The 13314-nt window shown below is 51.7% G+C and overlaps 2 protein-coding genes across 3 annotated transcripts in view; both read right to left on the bottom strand.

Annotated features, from left to right (window-relative positions):
- The window catches only part of GCN1 (GCN1 activator of EIF2AK4), a 43329-nt gene extending 33560 nt beyond the window's left edge, over nucleotides 1-9769 (bottom strand). For both annotated transcript variants that reach the window (XM_080559084.1, XM_080559085.1), the window contains exons 1-14: nucleotides 9517-9769; nucleotides 7592-7694; nucleotides 6892-6955; nucleotides 6205-6336; nucleotides 4881-4989; nucleotides 4069-4167; nucleotides 3837-3971; nucleotides 3276-3344; nucleotides 3081-3189; nucleotides 2590-2664; nucleotides 2204-2332; nucleotides 1942-1992; nucleotides 1466-1564; nucleotides 1012-1185 (exon numbers count right to left, since the gene is read on the bottom strand). In XM_080559084.1, the coding sequence (XP_080415210.1) occupies nucleotides 1012-1185; nucleotides 1466-1564; nucleotides 1942-1992; nucleotides 2204-2332; nucleotides 2590-2664; nucleotides 3081-3189; nucleotides 3276-3344; nucleotides 3837-3971; nucleotides 4069-4167; nucleotides 4881-4989; nucleotides 6205-6336; nucleotides 6892-6955; nucleotides 7592-7694; nucleotides 9517-9534 (1366 nt within the window). In that variant the 5' untranslated portion in view covers nucleotides 9535-9769. The remainder of the gene's footprint in view (nucleotides 1-1011; nucleotides 1186-1465; nucleotides 1565-1941; nucleotides 1993-2203; nucleotides 2333-2589; nucleotides 2665-3080; nucleotides 3190-3275; nucleotides 3345-3836; nucleotides 3972-4068; nucleotides 4168-4880; nucleotides 4990-6204; nucleotides 6337-6891; nucleotides 6956-7591; nucleotides 7695-9516) is intronic.
- A 122-nt stretch (nucleotides 9770-9891) lies between these two features.
- RPLP0 (ribosomal protein lateral stalk subunit P0) lies at nucleotides 9892-12853 on the bottom strand. The gene is made up of 7 exons (XM_080559160.1): nucleotides 12696-12853; nucleotides 12363-12538; nucleotides 12183-12270; nucleotides 11756-11902; nucleotides 11089-11274; nucleotides 10503-10643; nucleotides 9892-10096 (listed from the first exon to the last, which is right to left on the bottom strand). The coding sequence occupies exons 1-7, from the start codon at nucleotides 12747-12749 to the stop codon at nucleotides 9932-9934; spliced, it is 957 nt and encodes a 318-aa protein (XP_080415286.1). The 5' UTR covers nucleotides 12750-12853; the 3' UTR covers nucleotides 9892-9931.
- Nucleotides 12854-13314: the final 461 nt, after the last annotated feature.

The following is a 13314-nucleotide window of genomic DNA, read 5'->3' as shown; positions in this document are numbered from 1 at the left end:
ATTTGCAGGTAGTGTTTTAACCATAAACCTATAAGAGTTAGAATCGTTATTTTTTAAGTTGGATACTTCACTGACTGGGCCAAAGCAATGATAGCCAGCATTCCAGTGCTGAGTAAATTGCTTTGGAATATGAATGTCTTAAGCCATGATCCCTCAAACAGCTGCACACCTCACACATGTAATCCTCCCTGCCCCTGCCAAGCATGAGCAATTTTAGGTTTCCCATACTGATCTCTCTGAAGGGACCGGCCTCTTGTGATACCTAACTAGTTTTTAAAGTGGATGGTGGTTTTCTTCAGCCCTATAATAACACAGAAATTCCCAGCAGCTACAATAGAAAAACATGTAATTCTATTTTTACTCATACCCATGTTGAGAAAAAAATGGCAAATCCATTCCTAATACAATGGACTGAGTTATCCATCTCTCAAGAAAATGTGTACCGTCTTTTTGATTCATACTGCCTCAACAAGAAAGGGAGATCTCACATACGGAGATCAGACCAATCACCTATTGACCTGCAGACGAAGAGCTGAAGTCACAGGGGATACAACCAACAGAGGCAAATCTGAAAAGGATCACCAAAAGTTTAGAATTTGTGAAGATTTCAAAACCATGTTCCTTCAAAAAAAAAAAAAAAAAAAAAAGCTCCTGAGCATCAAAACCACAGACCACAATCCCAGTGTTATGGGTGATATATGAAGCAAAAGCGTGGTCCCTTAGCTAGAAACACTACAATCTATAAACCAAATCAATCCCAAATTACTTTGGGGTATATGAAAAGACAGCACAACGAATGGTGATACATAGTTACACAAGGAGATAAGCTATCTTTAAAGGCTTGAAAGCAGAAGAGACTTCAAGGAGAAAGATGAAGGTTAATGAACAGGTATCACCTTACAAAATCTTTCTTAACCCACACAGTTATCTACTATATCAACAAGTACAAAAGTTGATTACTCATTTCTTAAGCCACACAGTCAAGAGTTATTAATAGCTGCGCAGTTTTACCTTTGAAAGAGGCTAGCATGCACTGCAGGTAGGCATGCCTCACAGCTGAAGTGGAGGTTTTAAGGCTGAAGGCTTTTTTTAGCCATTCCACCAGCTTCTTAGGGACTTCTGTGGTGAACCGAACGCACCAAAGAGCCAGGACAGAGACTGCATGAACCAACGTGCCTTCATGGACTAGGAAGTAACACAGAGCTCACGTCAGTACAGTAGTTGCATAAAACACAGGAAGACATAAAACAGAAAGCAGATAATGCTGGGGTGAGGAAGGAAAAGAGTGCACATGTTTCTAACAGGCACAGTGTTGGCTCCACAGGGCTGCTCTTCAGAACGGTGCAATGTATTTTATAGCACAACAGGCAAGAATCAGGATTTATCCTAAATAACAGGCCATATGAAAAGCCTGCTCAAGATGAAAGCAGCTTAACAAATCCAGAACAAGAGCAAGAGACCTCACCTTCTTGTTGCAGGAAAGGGATGAAAAGCTCAGCGACGGTTCCAGTCAGAGCTTGGCTAGATGTCCCAGAAACCACGTGGTGACTAAGGCTGCCGATCCCTGAAAGGAAAAACATCTCTCATTAGTTCCCAAAGTACCAGCACTTGCTGTAAAATCTCAAAACAATTGCATTTCAGTCCTCACGTAAACATCTCTTTCTCGTCACTACATCTGGATCACATCCACCATGAACCAGCGTTACAGGATACATTCACCTTCTTCCTCGCAGAAAACATTTTAGCCTACTAGCCAACTATTTCCCTTGAAGAGAAAGTCAAGAATTTGCACGCAGTACCCAGCACCCTCTATGACATTAACCACAGCCAACAGAGACTAACCAGGCAGGAATTCCTAAAGGCTCAAATACAGATCCCTCTCATTCAACCATCTGTTGGATCTGCTCCACTAGAGAAGCAGCTTTCTTTTAGGATCCTCACCTGAAAGGACACTCATCTTCTGAGCAACAACTGTCAGCTTCCCCTCTGAGCCTGCCAACAAGAAACAAACAGGTGACGGCTGACACACAGACAGGCAATTGCAATGTGCTACATCATGTATCTTCTCTAAAATACCCCTGATCCAGGCTGAGCAGCCCTTACCATACAGACAGTCAAAAGCAACAGAAAATAACATCCACAAAACTCCTTGCAGCCAACAAACCTTTATTCACCTCTGCTGCTTATCGTACAATTTACTCACCCCCTAAGATGGCAAAAAGGTGTCTGCTCAGTGACTCCACAGCCGAAGGATCACTGCACTGTCGAGCCAAGTTCTTTAATGCAACAACTGCTTCATCCATCAGCTGCACGCTGTTCGATTTCAGATGACCTAGAAAATGATGCACGAGCTAAGAGCTCTCTATCACAAACTGTATAAAAGCAGCGAGACAAGGATTTATCTTTGCATGTGGCCTGACTCAGCTTCTGGAACGTCATGTGAACTATTCCAGTGCCAACTTACAGTATCATCCTCCCACCCAAATAAATCAACCTCGACACCAGCAATCAAATTGTTATACATACAGCCAGAAAGGTGAAGAAAGCCTTATTCTGAATTCATCATTCCCTCCGGAATTAAGTACTTACTGGCCAGTCCTTTCACGATGTCCAGAGCGTACTGGCTAAGATCCAGGTTCACAGACAGGAGCAAGCAAGAGATCGCTGAAGACAGAAGAGATAATGTGATATTATATTTTGTTAAGAAGTCGATTTTAGCATTTTAATACTTCCTTCCCCACAGTACACATCAAGAGCAGACAGGGCCAGTAAGGACTAGGGAGGAAAACCACGGAAACTGATGCCCAATCAACAGATTAATTCAGGATTATTCTTAGCCCTCAGCTGCGAAATTCTGTCCTCAGCATAAACTGCAGCTACCACATACCCAGACACTTGGGATCACACCACAAATGTTGCTTCTCCATATCCAGCCCTTAGATGCCAGACAATCCCACTGCCTATGCCCACAGGCCTATAAGCATAGTCCAGAGAGATGCACACCCCCCACGACTCCAGGACTCTAAGGAACAACTGTTCAGGCTCTTTGGCAGAGCAGCGTACAGAGATGACAGACTCACTTTCAATTACATTCTCGGGACTTCGCAGCAGGGATTTCTGCAGTGTTGGCAAAACTAAGTCCTTGAACTCAGCGTGAGAGACATATCGAAGAATTGGGGAACAGCTGTCCTGCAAAGGGAACAAAGCACTCAGCACAGCAGCGGACACCGCACACAGGACAAAAGCATCGACAGCCCTGGAAGAGTTCGTCTCACCAGCACGTGCTTCTGAGGCTTTGTCTTGCTCATAAGGATGGTCTTCATGTAGAAATCCAGAAGAGCGCTCTGAAGAAGCAGAAACACTGATTACAGCCACGCTGCAACCCACACAGCTCCCTGCACGCCACTGGCAAGCCAGGCTTGACACCCTGCCTCACCTTCCTCTGGAAGGCAGCCCTAACCACCAAGCAGAAGCTTTGCTTGACGGTCGAGCAGAGATCAGGGCTCTCTGCTGTACCTGCCAGCCCAACACTCAAACCCCACTCAAACCAGCCAGCTGCTGCCTTTCATTCCTACAACAAGGAAGAAGGCAGAAAGCTGCAGTGTTGGCTGTCTGTGTAAAAGCACAGGCCAGAGCAAAGACCCACATACCTGGCAGCTCCCTTTTTAAACGCATCCCATTGGTTTAACCACATTTCTATTACTACTGAATCGACCGATAATGAAACCAGAGGCAGACGGAAAGTACCAGCTCCGCTGACACATCTGTCCCCCCACCTTCTCTGTGATGAAAAGCAATGCTACTTATTTAAAAAAAAAGCAGTATGGCAGATTTACCTTGTGGCGTTTAATGATGTCAATCTCCTTCTGGGCTGTGCAGAACTGCACCACAAGTCCCAGCATCGCAGCATAGCTCTGGTTTGGTTCAAGACCGAGAATGACAGACAGGTACTGATCCACCAGATCTTGGTTCTAATAAGAAAAAAAACAAAACAAAACAAAACAAAACACATTAACGCAACAGAAGCTAGAACTGCTACTGAATAAAGTTACAGAAAGTATACCTCACCTCTTTCCACAGCCTGTTCAGTTTCTTCACAGCCCCATCCACTGCCTGCTTATGAGAACCTCCCAAGACTTCCAAAAGGAGCAAACACTGAACCTCCACCTGCCAAGGGAAACAACCAAGACAGCCCTCATGAACCTGCTTCTCAAAGAGCTTATTATCAAACAAGAACTGTCAGATGCCTGTGATTAACTCCATCTGCTTATGAAGAAGTTCTTAGGCTGTGTAAGTTCTTCCAACAGGCACATTTAGGGAGCTGCCACTGTTTTCACCCCATACGTACCACTTTGCAGAACTATCCATAACAGTTCTGGAAACTCTGACTTGGAAAACAGTAATTTATATCAAGTTACACCTCTTGAAGTGTATTCCAACTATATTCCAAAGTGCTGTGAGCATGGTCCCAGGGACAAGTTGTTAACACAGGTGAAAAAGAAAGCAAAAGGCTACTTAAGACGACATGACAGAACATCACGGGCAAGGCAGGGCGGCAGAAGGAGTTCACAGCATGCTTCAGACAGCAACCTTGGAGGCACAACTTAGGCTACACAGGTATACACCACAGCGTGCAGAGCAAGTCTGCTCAGGTGCAAGACTGCCTCAATCTCGTGCTTTATATATCTCCTGCCTTCCCCAGCAGAACAGGAGAGGTTAAAATGCACCAGAAAGGAAAGATCATCTTACGAACCCAGGTTTTAACGTGACGTTATTAGTCACGTTCACAATTACGTGCAATGTTTCAGCGAACTGAAGACATCAGAAACATTCAAGTCCTCATCTCCAAAGGGTATTTCTGCAAACCAAGAAGAACCTACCAGTTTTTTCCACGTTTCCCCCTGTCTCTTGTCAGGCGTTGGAAAGACTGTGCGAACCAGCAGGCACGTCCAGGAGAGGGCCAGCAGAGCTGCAGACCCACTGCTCTTACTGCAGTGGAAACAGAAGGCAGGTAAATCCACAGCCCTCAATATAACACTACACAACTCCTACTAAGTCAGAACTGGCTCATCTACACCACCCCAAAACACCACCTCATTACTGAGGCTATCTTATAGCAGACAAAATACAGCTAAAGTCTCAACTTTTAAAGGAAATAATTGGTGTTTGTAAGCTCCGATGGCTTTTGTTTGTTGTTTCAGCTCCTGCTTAAACTCAGGACTCCTGAATGGCAAAGGGAGGCTAAATCTCACCTGCTGGGAATGAGAAACCTTAGCGTGTGAAAGACCATTTTTGGATCGTTCCAGCGGCGTTACAGCAATGAGTTAAATACTTCGGCAACTGAGACTGCCCAAAAAGTGACTCAAGATTTCTCATCTGCTGATCATCTTTACTGTCAGAGCTTCACAGCCTGAGATTGCCAAATCACTTCGCAGCTTACGTTCCCCCCAGCACACCACTCAGCTGATTTATGCCAACTCTCCCTCCTTCCACCCCTTCAGGTGGCAGATCCCACCTCTCGGCCCCCTGAGGATCCCCACCCCATTTTCATCTTTCTCACAAAGTGAAATAAGGTAACAAGTCACCCGGTGTACTGACAGTCACCTGAGGAGTAAACGCTGCGTCACTGCAAACCTTTACACCAAGATCAGGTATTTTTCTTCGAGGTACACCTCTGTTCAGCCAGGAGGCAAGAGGTGGGCGGAGGAGGTGCAGGATGGCACTCCGGGGCCTCCATCAGCCTAACAAAACCCTAAGTCACCTCTCGGAAACACTCCCTAGCTGGTGTTTGCAGATGCTGCTGCTATACAACAGCAGCTTGTTTCTCATCTGTACTTCATCATCTTCCTGTCAACAATAAGGCCTTGAATTCCAGCAGCTGAACATGGGATGGGGCAGGAACTCCCCTTTCCTAACCACTTCGGAGGTTGTTTCTTCCTAAGAGTTTATTCCTCATCACTCCAGGCTTAAGCTTAACAAAATAAAACTGTAACTTGGGCCCGATCCACCAGCACTAACACCAAGAAGATTCTGCTTTCATAGAAAACAAGAAAGAGGTTAAAAAAGTAAGATTTGAACAGTCATTACATTATCCCTGAACGCTTTTAACAGCTCTGGCAAGCAGCAGCAAAGCAACTGTTCTGAAGGCAGGAATAACCACCAGCAATTCAGCAGTGATTCCACACAAAGCAACTCGTCCCGCACCTGGGAGCTCCGGCCTTGCCGCTGATCCCCGAGGACTGAAGCGACTGCAGAAGGTTTTTTGCTGTTGCGTCTGGCTGGGATTCTGCGAGCTGCTGAAGCGCCAGCTGCAGGGCTCTGCGGGACGCCGCATCGCTGGCGGAAAGGAAAAATGGATCTCTGTGAAGTTATAAACCCTGCCAACATCGCACGAATTACTGCCTTGTGTCACAGAAAGGGCTCTGCTTTCCCATTTCAGCTAGGAGTTGTTTTATCCTTGCTGCTCTGAGAAGTGGAGGTTTCTGGCAGAAAGCTCCGTTCCCCTCCTCGGCTGGCAGAAATTTCACTGAGGCCCTCCAGCAGGTTGCAAAAGACAACACAGGTCCTGAACAGCTCCTCTGCAACAGGGCACAGCTTAACCCAGTCTAAAAGGCATCTTGCTCTGGCTTCACAAGGACACTGCCAAACTGGACTACAGGATACGAGTTTTAATTTCAAATAAAAGTGAAGCACAAGGTAAACGCTGTGAAACTTTTTAATGTCAAACCTCACTTGAGAGCCTAATTACTAGGCGTCATCTTTCCACGTCACACGCATCTATGGGACACTGCACGGTAACATCCCCAGATGCTCCGTGCCTGTTTAATTGATAAATAACCTGGGTTTACTAAGAGACTAAACAGTACAGCCTTTCCACATCAATTTACTCACCGGTATCGGTGCAGAGTAAGGCAGAAGAGTTTGCAAAGGCCTTTCACGGCACCCTCTGGAAGATCTGCAACAGATTGGATTTCAGCATATTTCTTTTTAACTCACTAAGGTCGTTAATGCACCCGAGCACCTTGCAACTAAAATCATTGAGCTGATCACAGCCCATACGTACATGCGGAAGTGTTTGCTAGGACCACATTCAGAATTCTCTCTTTTGTGTATACATTTTATGCATTTTTTTAAATAACAGCAAAATTGGAATGCATGCTATTCCAGCCACCTTCAGAGAATGAGAGATATCAAAAAGATTTTTTAAAATGTATTTATTTTTATTAAGACTGTGTAAAGTCTTCTGGTTGTATACTCTCTATATACATATATTTATACACGTGTGTCTACAAATACTCCACGAATCATTACAAAACCAAGAGAAGAGTTGAAAGAGAAGAGAGAAAGAGGTGTCTGATATGCTGATGAAAAACTAATACACGTGTGCTACAGCTCCTTAATGGAAAAAGCACACATGTAAGAAACTGAAGTAACCACAAAAGCCACGCTTGGAACTAACGCCGTAAGAGAGCACATACTTCGAATGCTGCCACCCCACTACATCTAAAACCTACCCTACGAGTTTCACTCTGCCTTTTAAACAAAGCACTTGAACGTTGCTCTCCACCCCGGTGATCGAAACTGTTTTTACCTTTCCCAGAAATGCACTTTCCCAGCTCGCTGAGGATCTCCCTCCGCTCCTTCACGCTGGCTGTAGTTACTTTTACCGCAAACCGCTTCAGCGTATCAGAAATCTAAAGGCACAGGCAGAGGAGAAAACATCAGGCTGGCTTTGATGTCAACAGAACATAAAACGAGGGCAAGCACGTCCTGTGCACCTGCCCAAACGTATTGGCCAAATGTGATCATCTGTGGTCTTACTGAGTGGGGACGGGTCACTAGTCACTACATCACGCAAAATGAAACTCAAAAGGCCCCCCTTTGGCTGAAGGACGACTGTTTTCTGTTGGTTAACCTGTGACCGTGGCACTCTCTAAGGTACATTTACCCTTCCAAAAAGAGGACAGAGTGAAAGGTAAAATCAATGCCCTAGAGCACAGGGCCTTCAAAAGCCAGAAACCCAGCACTCCAGGAATGCAGAGGAACTTTGCAGGGGGTGTTATCTCCCAAAGCCACCCACCAACTGCCGATGGCCGAGCACAGAGCCTAACCTCACCTCCTGAACACCGACCCCTGGTCTCAGGCTGCCACAGGTTATCACTGCTGCTGGAAATTACTTGCATGGGGAGGGGAAAAAATGAACAGCTTGCCTTTGTTCTTATCCAGAACTGGCACACACATCTCAGGGGCTCTGTACCTTGGACTCAGCAGGTTACAAAGGGTATGCCTCGCTATAAAACTCCTTCCCTGTGCTGTCAGTAGCGCCCATGGTTACCCAAGGAAAACAAAAAGCACAGATCACACAACGCAACGTGTGTTTGCCGTGCCTGCGCTGCTGTGTCTGTCACTTGCCTGAACCTGCAGGCTGTAAAAGGGCCTGAAATCCACCAAGTTTACTTTCTGTAAATAGTTTGTGTCAGTTTTCAAGGGATATGGAGATGGTGAGATAAACTTTTTTATTTTTTTCAGCACTGTGTGTTCTCAGAGACCTGCTCCTTCAGAAACCTGTACATTGGAAACCATTCCAGTGAACTTTCCAGTCTCAAAAGTGCACAAAAAGCTCTGTGGAGCCTGAACAGGGCTCAGGCAGGATTACACCCAGGCGTCCTCTGTATTTACATAAACCAAAAGAACAAGGCTACAGGAAAGGCTTTTGAAATTCACCTCTTACACCGAGCACCTTCATAAATGTATAACAAGGATATCTTTAGGAAGGGTGGCAAATAAACGTGTCTTCAGAAGGTGATTAAAACCGCTCCTTCCCTCTTAAGGCAAAGTTCTCCCACTTTTTCCACAACAGGTCTTTTTGGAAGAAGAGGAAGCCCGGCAGTTTGGGAAGTGGAAGCTGTCTCTGTTCTTCTGAGGAGCTGCTTTCAGTAACGCTTCTTTGCTGGCACAGAGGCAGGGAATCCCTTCAGAAGAGGGCTGCCTGGGATTTGCAGACAGTGTCCGTGACCCAACCACCTCCTCCTTCCCTGTGCCTCCAGCCTGCAGATGCCGGTCACCGCAGCCGATGGAGACCCACACGTTAACACCTTCCCATTACCTGCCTCCACCACCCGCAGGCTCGGGGCGAGCCGCGCTCGCTCACGCCGCTGAGCCCCCGGCGAGGTGACGCGGACAGGACAAACCTGCCGGAGCTACCCCTGCACCGCCGGAACCCAGAACCCCGGCGGAGCTCCGGGGCTGCTGCCCAGGGAGGGCGCGGAGCGCGGCTCCCCCGCCCCCCCCCGTCCTCCCCGGCCTGTACCGGGACCCCCGCGGGCCCCGGGCCGGCTCCTCGCAGGGAAGGGGCCCGGCCCCCAGCGCCGCAGCCGCCGGGCCTCGCCGCCCGGCCCCGCTCCGAGGCCCAGCGGGGGCTCGGGGCTCAGCCCCGGCGTCCCCCCGCGGGAAGGGCCGGGGGCAGCGGCGCGGAGCCGCCCGGGGCCGGGCGGGGCGGGCGCGGCCCGCACTCACCTGCGTGTCGGCCGCCATGGCGCCGCTGTGCCCCGGAAGGAGACGGCGCTTCCGGGGCGGCCGGCGCACGCGCTGCCGGCGGGGGAGGGGGCGTTGCCATGGGGACGGCGCTGCCAGGCGAGCCGAACGCAGCCGAGCGGAGCCGAACGCCGTCGGGTCGGGCCGAACGCAGCCGAAAGCATCCGAACCCCGCCGAGTCGAGACGAACCGTTCCGAACCCCTCCGAACGCCGGCGCCGAACCCCTCCGAACCCTGCCGAGCCGCTCCGAGCCCACCCGAACGGCCCCGAACCCCCCCCCCCCAAACCACTCCGAGCCCACCCGAAGGGGTCCGACCCCCCCCAGCCCCCCCGCAGGCAGGCAGCAGAGGCGCACGCAGGGTCCAAGAGCCTTTATTCGCGCCCCGCGCCCGCCCACTAGTCGAAGAGGCCGAAGCCCATGTCCTCGTCCGACTCCTCCGACTCCTCCTTGGCCGCCTCCTTGGCCGGCGCGGCGGCGGTGGCTGCGGCGGGTGCGGCCGTTTCGGCTGCGGCCGGGGCGGCCACCACGAAAGCCGAGGGGTCTGCCAGGAAGGCCTTCACCTGCGGGGGGAGAGAGGGGTAACGTAACGGGGGGAAGCGCCAAGCGTGCCCAGGGGCCGAACCCCGGCTGTGCAGCTCGGCAGGCACTGAATGAGGCGCTTGCCCTAGGGGTGGAGGGCAAGCAGGGCCCAGCTCGCTCCTCCTGTCCCCGTGGGGTCGCTGCGGGGCTGCCCCCTGCACCCAGGTCTCGCAGCCCTGGGCGGGCAGGGCTTCAGGGGACGGGGCTCCTGCCTCCGTGCTCATCGCACAGAGCCAAGCGCCCTGCGCAGGACACACGGCTCTGTCCAGTTCACGCTCAGAGGCAGCTCTGAGTCCTTTCAGGGTAGGCAGCGGGCACGGTGTTTCCATGCAGTGCTCGCTGCACTTTTAACAAGGCTCTGGGCTGCGGGGCGGACGCTGCCGTTACCTTTTCAGCCAGCGGGAAGGTGTAGTCGGTCTCCACCGCCACGGCCAGGACCCGCTTGTACCCATTGATGATGGAGTGGGGCACAGAAGCAATGGTCGGGTACCCAATTTGCAGGCAGACGCTGGCAACGTTACGAACACCCTGGGAGAAGAGAGAGACGTGTTTCTGTGCTGAGAAATAACCGGGACGAGAAACCATGACAGCACGCCTCTGTGCTGCCAACACAATGCAGGACAGTACACAACGTGCACAAGGAACCTAGCCCCACTGCATTACACATCAGGATTTAAATGAGTTCAAACGCTCGCTGAAATAGCTTCCAGATTGCACAAACACTTCACTACCTTTACACACTCACTGATCCCACACATCTCGCTTAATGAACGCCCAGTACGTTTTCCTTTGCTTTGGTCAAAAACACCTACAGAAGGTGCTCTGCGACTGCTCCTCCAGGGCACTCAGACTCTACAGCCTGCGGCAAACGCCAGAGCTGATGCTTCGTTCTGGTGCAGCGCCTGCTGCCCATTTTCCCTCCAGCACGCAGGCGAAGAGCCGAACCTAACGAACACAAGGCTGAGGCACTGACCTCCAGGAAACGCTTGTGCAAGGTATCCTCGGTGATGTCCAGCACTTCAGGATTGTAAATGCTGCCATTGTCGAAGACCTGCTGGATCACCAACCCGAAGGAGAATGGGGAGATGTTCAGCATGTTCAGCAGGGTGGCTTCGCTGGCACCCACTTTGTCTCCAGTCTTGATGAGCTGCACATCGCTCTAAGGGAAGAGGAGGAAAATTAGTGAATGCGCACAAAGAAATTCAGGCCAACCAACACAGCAGTGACACAAAGGCACGTTTCTAATGGCAATGGATGAAGGAACAGGTGAGCACAGGTAAAATAGGCTCACAGTTCACCTCTAAAGAGACCTAGACCACACAAGCAAGTGCTGCTCAACCAAGAGATGAGCACCGCCTCGTTTCCCTATGGGTAGCTCGTGAAGAGCTCAGATCTGACAGAGGAATGTAAATCCCTCTCCCCACCCCACTGCGTGCCCGAACCAAGCCCTCAGAAGTTCCCAAAGTGAAGCAATCAGACTGTTCATACAGTGCTTCAGTGTGAATGGGATTTTGGATCGTTACGCCTCCTGTTCCTCCACATGAACGCTGGACGTAAGGACAACTCCACGCGGTATCGCAGCAAGGGCCCTTCAATCAAGGAAGGGCTTCAACACCACCACCGCCACACTGCTCACTTACCAGAATTTCAATGGTTCCTCTGGAAATCTTCGTGGTGATGCCCAAGGCCTGGAAAAAGGAGGTCTTCTCAGGTCCGAGACCGGTGTTCTGGGCTGGCACAGTCACGTCACAAGGAGCAATTGCACCAGCACGGGCAGCTGCTGGCACCTGGAGAAAGAAGAAACAAGGTAAGTCAGAAGAACGCTCACCTCTCAGATACCCTGCGATGGCATCAACTCCTTCCCAAAATGCTCCTGCATGACAGACATCACCCAGGCGCACACACAAATGAGACAGCAATGGAAGGGCTACTCAGCTACAGCTGCAGGGGCCTAGTTCCCAATCCCCAAGGACTCCTGATAACCAGGTATCCCCCCTTAAAAGTTCAGTTTCACTTTTCCCTCAGTATCTCCAAGCCCAGAAACGCAGCAAGGGCTCATTCCCCTACCTTGTTGGCCAGCAGCATGTCCCGGATCTCAGTCAGATCCTCCTTGGTGAAAACAAAGCCCACGTTCCCACGGATGTGAGGCAGCAGCCTGAAGGAAAGATGACAGCCTTCAGTTCCCCTCCTCACACGTCCCCTCCCAAAGGCAGGGCCCAGGAGGCCGTTCAGAGACCCGTCACCCACTTTTCCAAGGCAGGGTTGTTCTCCAGGTGCCCGCGGATAGCTTTGCGCATCATGGTGTTCTTCCCCATCAGCACCACGGCCTTCCCGCGCAGCGACATCCGGATTTGCTGCATCTGCTTGGATCCCACGTTGTCCGCTCCCACAACGAAGCATTTCGGGTAATCATCCAGCAGTTGCTGCGGCGAGAACAGCACCGTGTAGGCAGAGCCGGCGCAGGGCAGAGCGGCCCGGAGGCCCCGCCGCGCCCCAAAACCCACCCGGCCCGGCCCGGCCCTGCTCCCCGACCCCAGGCGGCGCCTCCCGACGGCCGGGCCGGGCCGCAGCGAGACTCACGATGATTTTCATGAAGTAGTTGGACTTCCACGTAGCCCTGTCTTCCCTGGGCATCGCGGCGGTGCTCCAAGGATCGCCCGGCGGGTTTAAAGACGAGATGAGGCCTGCGGAGGACGGGCGCGGGTGAGGCGGCTCCGCTCGGCGCCCTGCCCGCCTCCCGCTCCCCATTCCCTCTCCCCGGGGCCCTCAGGACCCCCCAAGGCCCCCCAGGACCCCCCCAGGACCTCCCCGGACCCCTCAGGACCCCCCTCTGGGCTCCCCATAGCCCCCCTCAGCGCCCCACGCTCCTACCTCCACGAGGGCTCCGGGAAAGAAAGGCCGGAGGGCGGGCCCGCCTCCTTTTATACCGCGGCCCGCGCCCAATCGCGGCGAGCCACGGGCGGACTCCGCCTCACCCCATTGGTCTGCCGCCAGCCGTGGCGGAGCGGCCGCGCCGGTTGGGCGGCGCGCCTGTCACTCACGGGAGCGGCGGGGCGGGGTTCGCGCCCCCTGGTGGCCGGAGGAGAGGCCGGCGGGGAAGCCACGCCCCCTGACGGCAAGCCACGCCCCCACCATGACCGCGCAGCGCGGGAACACCTCGGATGGCCCCACCCCCGTGATTGAGGCCACGCCCCCTGAA

This window comes from Anser brachyrhynchus, assembly GCF_964034855.1.
Source record: "Anser brachyrhynchus genome assembly, chromosome: 17".
Taxonomy (NCBI): domain Eukaryota; kingdom Metazoa; phylum Chordata; class Aves; order Anseriformes; family Anatidae; genus Anser; species Anser brachyrhynchus.
This window is presented reverse-complemented; position numbering and strand designations above follow the sequence as displayed.

Bases quoted from the DNA above. Each gene is read 5' to 3' on its own strand.
- RPLP0 (XM_080559160.1), bottom strand. From the start codon at position 12,749: ATGCCCAGGGAAGACAGGGCTACGTGGAAGTCCAACTACTTCATGAAA. The intron at 12,271-12,362 runs GTGGGTGACGGG...TCTTTCCTTCAG, and splicing joins AACAACCCTGCCTTGGAAAA to GCTGCTGCCTCACATCCGTG. The intron at 10,097-10,502 runs GTAACGGCAGCG...CTCCCCCCGCAG, and splicing joins CCTTCCCGCTGGCTGAAAAG to GTGAAGGCCTTCCTGGCAGA.